This window comes from Budorcas taxicolor, chromosome 2 (assembly GCF_023091745.1).
Source record: "Budorcas taxicolor isolate Tak-1 chromosome 2, Takin1.1, whole genome shotgun sequence".
NCBI classification, from domain to species: Eukaryota; Metazoa; Chordata; class Mammalia; order Artiodactyla; family Bovidae; genus Budorcas; species Budorcas taxicolor.
Genome location: NC_068911.1, coordinates 115,091,801 through 115,104,342, shown reverse-complemented (window position 1 = coordinate 115,104,342; position 12,542 = coordinate 115,091,801). Strand labels below are relative to the sequence as shown.

Here is a 12,542-nt window from a genome sequence, read left to right as displayed (position 1 = left end):
CTTTACTTGCCTCCTGAGAAATCTGTATACAGGTCAAGAAACAACAGTTAGAACCAGACATGGCACAATGGACTGGTTCCAAATTGGGAAAGGAGTACATTAAGGCTGTACATTGTCACCCTGTTTATTTAACTTATATGCAGAGTACATCATGCTAAATACCAGACTGGATGAAGCACAAGCTGGAGTCAAGATTGATGGGAGAAATATCAATAATCTCAGATATGGAGATGACAGCATCCTTATGGCAGAAAGCGAAGAAAAACTAAAGAGCCTCTTGAAGAAAATGAAAGAGGAGAGTGAAAAAGTTGCCTTAATACTCGTCATTCAAAAAAACGAAGATCATGGCATCCAGTCCCATCACTTCACGGCAAATAGATGGAAAAACAATGGAAACAGTGACAGACTTTATTTTGGGGGGCTCCAAAATCACTGCAGATGGTGACTGCAGCCATGAAATTAAAAGATGGTTGCTCCTTGGAAGCAAAGCTATGACCAACCTAGACAGCATATTAAAAAGCAGAGACATTACTCTGCCAAAAAAGGTCCCTCTAGTCAAAGCTATGGTTTTTCCAGTAGTCATGTATGAATGTGAGAGTTGGACTATAAAGAAAGCTGAATGTCAAAGAATTGATGCTTTTGAACTGTGGTGTTGGAGAAGACTCTTGAGAGTCCCTTGGACTGCAAAGAGATCAAACCAGTCAGTCCTAAAGGAAATCAGTTCTGAATATTCATCAGAAGGACTGATGCTGAAGCTGAATTTCCAATACTTTGGCTACCTGATGGGAAGAGCTGACTCACTGGAAAAGACCCTGATGGTGGGAAAGATTGAAGGTAGGAGGAGAAGGGGATGACAGAGGATGAGCTGGTTGGATGGCATCACCGACTCAATGGACATGAGTTTGAGCAAGCTCTGGGAGTGTGATGTGCTTCAGTCCATTGGGGTTGCAAAGAGTTAGACATGATTGAGTAGCTGAACTGACTGACATCAATCATTTTATCTCTTAGTGGTTAGAAGAAACTGTCAAGAATGATAGCCCACAAAATGGGCCAGAATCTGTCTAACAAACCTAAACAGATTATGCAAGAAACTTAAACCTGAGATCATTGAGATGACACAAATGTTGGAATTATTCAATAAAATTTTAAAGCAGCCACCACGAAAATGCTCTAATGAGTACTTACAAACAAAATTTTTTTAAAAATCTCACAAAATAGAAGATATATAAAAGACTCAGATGGAAATTATAGAATTTCAAAATGCCAAAAATCCTTTTAAAACATCACCACATTGGCTCAATAGTGTAATAAATACGACAAAAGAAAGAATCACTCAACTAAATGATAGAACAATAGAAATTGCCCCATCTGAAAAACAGAAAATCAACAACAATAAAACAACAAATAAACAGAGCCTCAGAGATGTGAGTCAATAAAAAAAGACACACACACACAAAACACATAATACTCATCATTGAAGTCCTAGAAAGAGTGTGAAGCCACAAAAAAACACAAAAAAAAAAACCCTCAAAGAAATAACAATAGCTGAAAATTTCTCAAATTTGATGAAACACCCTACAGATCCAAGAAATTGAGCAAATCCCAAACATGGTAAATTCGAAGAACTTCATATCAAGATACATAGGCAAAAATCTGAAAAATTTAGAGATAAAGAAAATCAAAAATCAAAAGAAAAAGAAAACGTCTTGAAAACAGCCAGAGGGGAAGGAGAAACTACTTATAAGGTAATATCTATTCGGAATGTCAGCAGATTTTTCATCGGAAACCACAGAGGTCAGCTAGAAGTGGCACAATACTTTTTGTGTGCGGAAAGAAACTGTCCACAGTGAATTCTATTCCTACTGCATCCTTTAACAATGATTGGAAAATGGAGGTTCTCAGATGAAGGAAAACTAATAGAAATTATTGCTCATGAACTTGCCTTTAAAGAATGGCTGAAGGGAATCTTCAAATAGAATGGCAATGATGTAGGCAAAGGTTTGACACCTCCAAAGGAAAGAACAGGAAAAGGGAAAGAAGAATGTGTAAAATACAAGGATATATATTAGATTATCCCTCTTCTCACAGCTTTTAAAGATCACAATTGACGGTTGAAACAAATATATGAGACCATCTAATGCGGCTCTCAGTGTATGTAGAGGAAATACCTCAGACAATTCATTTTAAAAAGTGAAGACAATAAAAAGACATAAATGTAAATAAGATTTTTACATTTGACTCAAAGTGGTAAAATGTTGATACCACAGACTGTGCTAAGTTATGTATGTAGATTGTAATGCACAGAGAAACTGCTAAATAAACTATTAAAAGAGATGTACCACAAACAGACTATAAATAAATAAAAATGGAACTCTAAAAAGTGCTCAGTTAACCTATAGGAAGATAAGAAAAGAGAAACAGATGAATGGGAAATAGAAGAAACAAAGAGAAAACACAAACTAGGATGGCAGATTTAAACCTAAAGTAACTATAATTACTTTCATAAATAATCTAACTATACCAAGTAGAGGGCAGAAACTGGCAAGGTGAGTGAAAAACTATGACCCTTTATAAGATGTCTGTAAGAAACCAAACAGTAGAACTTCTGTTCACATGAAACAGAATTGATACAACTGAAAAGAGAAATGGACAAATCCTAGTTATAATTGGGGATTTAACACCCCATTCTCAGCAGTTGTTAGGTAATCAGCAAAAGTGTAGAACAACTGAACACCAACAGGATCTAACATTTATAAAATGCTCCATGCAACAGCAACAGAATATGCATTCTCTCCATGCATACATAGAATATTTACTAAGACCATATCTTGAGTCATAAAACAAACCTCAACAAACTGTAAAAGAAATTAAAATTTACAGATATTCTCTGACAATAATGGAATCAAAATAGAAGATAATAACAGAAAAATCTTCAAACAATTGGAATCTTTTTTTAACTTTTAAATAATGCATGGGTCATAGGAAAAGTCTCAAAGAAAAAAATCTTAAAAAGAATTGAAAAAAAGTGGAAATAAAAGATATCAAATTATGGAATGCATCTAAAGCAGCACTGGAAAGGAAATTCACAGCACTAAAAGTTTACAATACATATGAGGAAAGTTCTCAAATCAATAAACTGAGTTCTTACCTCAAGAAAACATAAAAGTAAGTCATAAACAACCAGGAAAAAGAAATAATAAAGACCAGAGCAGACATCAACGAGATTTAAAATAAGAATACAAGGGAGAAAATGAAAAACCGAAAATCTGGTTGTTTGAATAAAATCAATAAAAATTGATAAAGCGCTCTCAAGACTGACAAAGATAAAAAGAAAGAAGACACAAATCACCAATATCAAGAATAAAACAGGGTGTATTGCCACAGATGCTGCAGCCGTTAAAAAGAAAACAAGAAAATACTACTAACTTTATGCTAACAACTTGGAATGAACCAATTCTTGAAAAATCACAAACTATAAAAAACTCAACCAAGGTGAAAGAAATAATATAAATATCTACGCCTATTAAACAAGTTTAATTTGTAATTTAAAATCTCTTATAAAAGAAATGTCCAGGTCCAATATCCTAACAAACCTTTAAGAAAAGAGTTAACACTAAGTTCAGACAATCTCTTACGGTTTACAGAAGAGTAAAGAGCACTTTTCAGTCGTTTTGTAAGTATTATTATAATATGAAAATCAAAGACAGTACAAAAAGGAAACTAAAGATCAATATGTCTCATGAATGTTGACACAAAAATCCTCCACAAAATAGCAGTAAACCATATCCAATAAAGCATTAAAAAGATTTATATACTAAATGGGATTTCCAGGTATACATGACTGGTTCAGTGTTAGAAAATCAATGTAATCTACATATCAATAGACTAAAGAAGAAAAATCATGTAACTGTATAGTTAGTTAATGCAGAAAAAAGTACTTAACAAAATCCAATTCATGATAAACTATCATAATTATCACTCTCATAATAAATAACACATTTATAATATAACTCTCAGCAAATTAGAAGAGAACATTCTCAAATTTTCTTTTTTTAAAAAGAGTATCAACAGCTACCTAAAGCTTACATCACTCTTTTTTCTTTTTTTGATGTGGACCATTTTTAAAAAGTCTGTATTGAATTTGTTACAATATTGCTTCTGTTTTATGTTTTGGTTTTTCACTAGAGAAGCATGTAGGATCTCCATTCCCCAACTAGGGATTCAACCCACACCCCCTGCATTGCAAGGCTAAGTCTATACACTGGCCTGCTTATATCACTATTAATGGTGAGACAGAAAACTTTCCTCCTTAGACTGGGAACAAGGCAAGGATGTGGGTTCTCACTCCCTCTTTCTATATACAACTGACAAACAAGTGGAAATCAAAATTTAAAACACATTTATAATTGGTCTAAAGACAATGAAATACTTTGATATAAATTTAACAAAATGTACACAGATCAGTATGCCCAAAAGTTACAAAATTTTCATTAAAAAAAAAAGCAACAAAGACCCAAAGAAATATGGGAACATACCAAGTTCCTGGATTGTAAAACAACATAAAGATGTAAAGATATCAGTTTTTGAACTATCTAGATGGACAGGGAGGCCTGGCGTGCTGCAAAGGGGTCGCAAAGAGTCGGACGTGACTGAGCAACTGAACTGAACTGAACTGAGAAGTATAATATAATTCTTACAAAATCCAGCAAGGTTTTTAATGGTATAAGTTTACCCCAAAATTTATATGGAAAGGCACAAGCCCCAGAATAGTTAAAATCATCTTGAAAAAGAAGAATAAAATGTGAGAAATAACATTACTTTATGTTTAGAGTTACAATAAATCTACAGTATCAAGACAGTGAGGTATTGGTGCAGGGATAGACATGTAGATTAATGGACAGAATGAAGGACACAGAAATAGACTCATACAAGTAAGTAAGTGAAAGTGTTAGTTGCTTGGTCGTGTATGACTCTTTGTGACCCCATGGACTGCAGCCCACCAGGCTCCTCTGTCCATGAGATTTTCCAGGCAAGGATAATGGAGTGGGTTGCCATTTCCTTCAAGTGTGCCCAACCGATTTTTGACAAAGGTGCAAAAGTAATTTACTTGAGGAAGGATAGTACTGATTGCTTCAATACCAGCACATGGTATTGAAGCAGTTGGACATCCATAGGCAAAATAAACAAACCTTGACCTAAACTTCACATCAACTCAAAATGAACCATGATATTATATTATAAAACTTTAAAAGCTTTGGAATTACACATAGGAGAAATCTTTAGGACCCAGTGCTAGGTAAAAAGTTCTCAGACTTGATACCAAAAGCACAATCCATAAAAGGAAATGTCAATAAATTGGACCCCAATAGAATTAAATACTTTCACTTTGCAAAAGACTTTGTTAAGCAGATGAAATGACAAATTACAGCTGAGAAAGAATATTTGCAAATTGCATATCCAGCAAAGGATATATATTTTAAGTATATGAAGAATTCTCAAAAAGTTTAGCTTTAGCTTAGTAAAAAAGAAAAATTCTATTAAAATATAAGCAAAAGACACAAAGAGACATTTCCCTGAGGAGGGTGTATAAGTGACAAATGAACACATAAAATGATATTCAATATCATTCAGTTCAGTTCAGTTCAGTTGCTCAGTCATGTCCAACTCTTTGCAACCCCATGAATCACAGCATGCCAGGCCTCCCTGTCTATCACCAACTCCCGGAGGTCACTCGAACTCATGTCCATCGAGTCGGTGATGCCATCCAGCCATCTCATCCTCTGTCATCCCCTTCTCCTCCTGCCCCAAATCCCTCCCATCATCAGGGTCTTTTCCAATGAATCAACTCTTCGCATGAGATGGCCAAAGTATTGGAGTTTCAGCCTTAGCATCAGTCCTTCCAGTGAACACCCAGGACTGATTTCCTTTAGAATGGACTGGTTGGATCTCCTTGCAGTCCAAGGGACTCTCAAGAGTTTTCTCCAACACCACAGTTCAAAAGCATCAATTGTTAGGCGCTCAGCTTTCTTCACAGTCCAACTCTCACATCCATACATGACCACTGGAAAAACCATAGCCTTGACTAGACGGACCTTTGTTGGCAAAGTAATATCTCTGCTTTTTAATATGCTGTCTAGGTTGGTCATAACTTTCCTTCCAAGGAGTAAGTGTCTTTTAATTTCATGACTGCAATCACCATCTGCAGTGATTTTGGAGCCCAGAAAAATAAAGTCTGACACTGATTCCACTGTTTCCCCATCTATTTCCCATGAACTGATGGGACCAGATCCCTTGATCTTTGTTTTCTGAATGTTGAGCTTTAAGCCAACTTTTTCACTCAACATCATTAGCTACTAGGAAAATACAAATTAAAATTACAGTGAAGTATTACTATCACATGCTTATCAAAATGGCTAAAGTAAAAATAGTGATAATACCAATTGCTGGCAAGGATGCAGAGACAGTGAATCAGTTGTACACTGCTGATGGGAATGTAAAATGGAACATCCACACTTGAAAAACAGATCGACTGCTTTTTATAATACTAAACATACCTAGAATCCAGCAATTAATTGCACTTTTGGGCATTTTTCCCAGAGAAATGAAAATTTGTGCTTGCATGAAAACTTTTCCATAAATAAGCATCACAGCTTTATTTGTAATAGCCCCAAACTGGAAACAACTCAAAAGTCTTTCAGTGGGCGAATGGTAACTGTGGTCCAGTCATATCACAAAATAATACTCAGTAAAACTCATTAATAATAGAACCAACTATTGATACATACAACAACTTGGATGGATCTCAAGGGGGAAAAAAAGCCAATCTTCAAAAAGTTACATACTTGTAATTCATGTAACTTTCTTTAAATAGAAAAATTATAAAGAGCTGATTAGTGGTAGCTGGGGATAGTGATTGTTGCACGGGAGAGAGGGCATGTGCATCTCTAAAAAATACCATGACGGAGGTTTTGTGGTGATGGAATTGTTCTATATCTTGATTTTGGTAGTGGTTATGCAGGTATACACATCTGATAAAATTGTAGAGAACCATATTCACACACACAAATGAGTGCATGTAAAACTAAAGAAACCTACATAAGCTCTGTGGATTGTATGGATATCACTTCCCGGCTTGTCATATTGTACTAGAGTTATGTAAGATGTTATCACTGGAAGAAAATGGGTGAAGGTCACAAAGACTTCCCTGTACATTATTTGCAACTTTCTGTGAAATTAAAAATATTTCACAATAAAAAGTGGAAAAACACCTCTGGGTAGTCAGAGTTTCAGAAAATGTTGAGAAATAAGGACATGACAAAACACAAAAGTCAGAACAACAATGTGAAATGAAAGTAGTCCTTTCAGCAGGGCTGACCCTGCATAGACTCCAAAGTTAAAGTCTTTTCAGTTCAGTTCACTTCAGCCGCTCAGTCGTGTCCGACCCTTTGCGACCCTGTGAATCACAGCACGCCAGGCCTCCCTGTCCATCACCAACTCCCGGAGGTCACTCAAACTCATGTCCATCGATTTGGTGGTGCCATCCAGCCATCTCACCCTCTGTCGTCCCCTTCTCTTCCTGCCCCCAATCCCTTCCAGCATCAGAGTCTTTTCCAATGAGTCAACTCTTCGCATGAGGTGGCCAAAGTATTGGAGTTTCAGCTTTACCATCAATCCTTCCAATGAACACCCAGGACTGGTCTCCTTTAGAATGGACTGGTTGAATCTCCTTGCAGTCCAAGGGGCTCTCAGGAGTCTTCTCCAACACCACAGTTCAAAAGCATCAATTCTTCGGCGCTCAGCTTTCTTCACAGTCCAACTCTGACATCCATACATGACTACTGGAAAAACCATAGCCTTGACTAGACGGACATTTGTTGGCAAAGTAATGTCTCTGCTTTTGAATATGCTATCTAGATTGGTGATAACTTTCCTTCCAAGGAATAAGCGTCTTTTAATTTCATGTTAGCAGAATATTTAAAATTAACTTCAGAGCAAAGAGAGGGGAAAGCTAGGTCCAATGCTGGGGCCAATGCTCTATGTTAATTAAAACAAACAATACCTGCCCCCCCATAACTTCTCTATTTGTATTATTTGGGGTCTTCTCTGTCAAGAAGGATGTTCTTCGGATGGTGGGAAGAAATATCATGATGAAAGATATAATACCTAAAATAATTGAGAGCTTTGCATGAGAGGGCTAGATTACATTCCACAGAAACTGGCAAGAGCATGCTGATCTGGTAACAGAAGTTCAGATATCAGACACATCCCGTAAGGAGAGTGACAGGAAGATGTGAGCCAGAGAAATGCTCATATTTTCAAGAAGGTGAAAGAAGTACATTCCAGAAAGATATGGACCACAGAAACAAGTGTGTATTCTGTCATTTGGGCTCAAATCCTCCATTGTTGAAGGGAAGAGGAACTGATATTTGTTCATGAAGGAAAACCTGGAGTTTCATTGTCTTAAGGGCAGCAAGAGCCTTCAGTCTGCAGAGCCTCTTCAGATAACTTACGCAATCTTCAGTTGACAGAGAGATAGGTAGACAGATAGATGATGGATAGATAGATGGGTGGACAGACAGATAAGTGAGGACAGACAGATAGATGAGGCTGGAGCCATTTAGAGCTGAAGCAAATAGTTTTTTTTAGTCTCAGTAAGCCCTGACGGGGCACTGGTGTTACATAATCTCACAGTGAGCATTATCCATAACGGGATTCATCTAGAAAGTTCCATGCATTCCATGTTCTTTGTATGAGGAGATAGGAACTTTGTGGATGCATTTAGGAAAATGGTCTCTCCAAACAGGAGTGATTGTGGTTAGATTTTTACATCATGGTATCTATAACCCCAGTCAGAAATCTAGGGTTCACCTTTGACTTATGCATCATCCTCACTTGCCATGACTCCCCACTGTAGCCTTACTGATCTGACTTCTGTTTTTCCAGAGCATCCTCTCTTTTCCTTCCACACAACTGCTGTCTCTCATCATCTCTGGCTGCCAAGCTCCTCTCTGTCCCCAGAGTTACTCTTTCCAACTCATCCCCCATCTGTGAGGATAAGTAACTGAAGAGCAAACCACTGCCTCTCAGCCAACTTCAGTCTCTACAAAGCTCCCCGCTGCCCTTGCCACCTACAAATTGGCACCTGCCATCTACCTCTACAAGGATTAGATAATGAGCCACTGTTTTCAACACCCTCTGAAAGGAGTTCAGTGTGGAGGTCAAGAATGAGGCATTCTTGTACTCTGGGGAAAATGGTAGAATCGGTCTTCAGATAGATATTTATAGGATTAGATTTTATGAGCCCAGTTCTTTCCTCTCCTCACATCTGAAAAAGCACTAAAATCATTAACAGTGACATCTGCTCTTTGTGATTGGCAGCAAGCCTCTGCCAAAATGTGTACTTGACTGCAAGTACCCCCTTCACTAAAATCATATATAACTCTGACCTTCCCCTTTGCCTCTTTGGAGCATTTTCTCAGAGCTATTTGAAATGCTATCTCTGGGGCTATTGTCCTTATTTTGTCCCAAACTGCATTGAAATTTATGCATTTGTTGTTGCTGTGTTAGTAGCTCAGTTGTGTCTAACTCTTTGTGACCTCATAGACTATATAGCCCACTAGAATCCTCTGTCCATGGAATTCTCCAGGCAAGAATACTGGAGTGGGTAACCACTCCCTTCTCCAGGGGATCTTCCTGACCCAGGGACTGAACCCTGGTCTCCTGCATTGCAGGCAGATTCTTTACTATTTGAGCCACAAGGGAAGCCCAAAATACATTACCATGTCTAAAATAGATAGCTAGTGGAAAGTTGCTGTATAACACAGGGAACTCAACCTAGTGCTCTGTGACAACCTAGAGGGTTGGGATGAGGGTGGGAGAGAGGCTCTAGAGGGAGGGGATATACTTATGAACTAAGATGGCTCAGCAGGAAAGAACCCACCTGCAATGAAGGAGATGTGACAGGAGCTGTGGATTCAATTCCTGGTTGGGAAAATCCCCGGAGAAGGAACTGTCAACCCACTCCAGTATTCTTACCTGGAAAATCCCACGGACAGCTCACGGGGTTGCAAAAGAGTGGAACACAGCATAATGACTAAACAACAACAATGGCTGATTCACATTGTTGTACAGCAGAAACCAATACATTATAAAGCAATTATCCTCCAATTAAAAAAAAATTAACTCACCACTCTCACAGTGTGCATTTTTTTCTCATTAGACGTTTTCAGGACAAGGTCTGGCTTAATTGGTCTTAATCTCAATCCCCATTGAGTTACTCCACCCAATTTTGAACGAAACAATATGGAGTTGTTTTTTTTTTTCCCTGAATATTCTTGTGAAAGTATCACAAACATGTGGTGCCCTACCCCTGTCCCAGCTTCCATTTTCTTTCTCTAATGGATCCTCTTTATCCATTAAACTTTAGAAGAGATCTCAGCTCTGCCCTCCAGGGCCCCGCACCAGATTAGATCTGTCCATAAAGTCCTGTGCAAATCTCAGTGACAGCCAGTGACAAATTGTATAGCAATGAGTTATGGATAGGCTCACTCTGCCGTCCTCCATCCTACATGACTACCTGTGGTCATGTACTATAGCCTCCATCCTACTTGAGGCCAGAGACTGGGTTGATTCTTGTCTATCATTTTGGAGCTGAGTACAGAGCTGAGCAGGTAGTAGGTACTGAGTCTGTTTGATCACCTGACTTTGCTTGAACATTTTCAGTATCTTAAAAAGCCACATGTCCATAACGCTGCCTTCTCCAAAGTTCTGAATAGCCAACAATTATTAAAATCATCTGTAATTCAGCCTTTATTGTTACCCCATTTGAACACCTAAAGGCAGAGCACCAGACCCTTTGTCACCCTATCTTTCCAGCCACTGATTTGCACAACAGACCCTGGACAAGAGGGACAGTTAAGCCAGGGAACAGAACTGCAGTTGTTCCTACACATACAACTTCCAGAAAAGACTGAGCATGGGAATGACTAATTGACTTGGAAGATAATTCCAAGAGGATATTCTGAAATAGGAAATCAGAGATCCCCTGTGGGAAGCACTCATTGGTGACTTTCAATGTTATGAGTTCTAGATTTTTAAAAATACATCACCTGTGTAACACTGAGGGAGAAAATAAAACAACGGAGCTGGCTGAATTTTAAAATCTGAGTTTAAGACAGACTAGTTATGCCGCTATAACGTATTCTTGGTTGTTTAGTTGCTAAATCATGTCTGACTCTTCTGTGACCCCATGTAGCCCACTAGGGCAGTAGCTCTAGGCTACATCATTTTGTGACTGAAGCCCACTAGGCTCCTCTGTCCATGGAATTTCCCAGGCAAGAATACTGAAGGGGGTTTCGATTTCCTTCTCCAGGGGATCTTCCTGACCCAGGGACCAAACCCAAGTCGCCTGCATTTCAGGCAGACTCTTTACCACTGAGCCACTGAGGAAGCCCACAAGTAGAGAAGGCATTCCCTGAGCAACACATGAGTATTCACAGAAGCTATCTTAAAGAATTTTAACAGAATTGCATTAAATAAATATGACACTTGGCCTCAGTTTTGTAAAACTTTTTCGTCCCTCTTTTTTTCCATTTTCCTTTTATTGCAAACATCACAGACATAATCTGTGTGTCAAAGAGACATTAGTAAAAAGGAGGGACATATAAAAAGCATTAGTATTAATGAAAAGGAAAAATATTTAAATACAGTTTAAGTGAGTTGTAAAGCTAAAAGAAAGAAAACCCAACTGTATGCAAAAGACAGTTTCTATTACTAGCGTTATACAAATTTCCAGTGGAAGCATTCCAGAAATGCATCATTGAATCTCTAAGGTGCAAACCTAGACTTTCAATGGACTTGTCTATTCCTATGTTGCCAAGAGAAAGACATCACAGGCAATGTCATTATTGGGGAGTAGTACTTTACCATTAACTTCAAATGTCTCCATCCTAGACAACATGGTTTGGTCGAGAGCCGTTCCGTCTTCAGTGCTAGCCAAGAGCTCTTTCTCTTTGAGGATTTCCTCATTTTCCATTGCTAAGGTTTATAGATGGCCAAAGTTCTGGAGCCAGCAGAAATGCTCTCTCCAAGAGGAACCACTTGGGGAGAGATTGTTCCCTTTTGACTACTGCTTCTACTTGTAGAACACACAGTACTTCCTTTGACTCTGATTTCTGAATTTGCAAAATGTTTCCTGACATGGTCAGGATTAGGCATTTCTCAAAAACTGGCTATTCACACGTGGAGCTCCTGCTTAGTGCAACTGCTTGTTAAGGGGTATGGGGAGTTGGGACACAAATCACAGGTCCCTGAAATCACTGCTTGTTCTGAGGCCCCCAAGAGCAGAACCAATGACCCCCATCTCCTCTGCCTGTCCATACTCTGCCTTCACCCCAGACCCAGCTTATTGTCATGGGACTTCTCCAACCCACAGTGAAATCTGACTCCTCTGACCTATTTCAATCCTTTGAGCTCATCCTAGCTACACAAAGCGTGGGCCGTGGACCAGTAGCATCGGCATCACTTGGGAACTGTTGTAAATG

General features: G+C 38.5%; 1 protein-coding gene across 1 annotated transcript in view; it reads right to left on the bottom strand.

Annotated features, from left to right (window-relative positions):
* MARCO (macrophage receptor with collagenous structure) overlaps positions 1-12,034 on the bottom strand; it is a 37,329-nt gene extending 25,295 nt beyond the window's left edge. The window contains exon 1 of the mRNA XM_052635949.1: positions 11,926-12,034. Coding sequence (XP_052491909.1) covers positions 11,926-12,034 — 109 coding nt within the window. The remainder of the gene's footprint in view (positions 1-11,925) is intronic.
* Between the last annotated feature and the right edge of the window lie 508 nt (positions 12,035-12,542).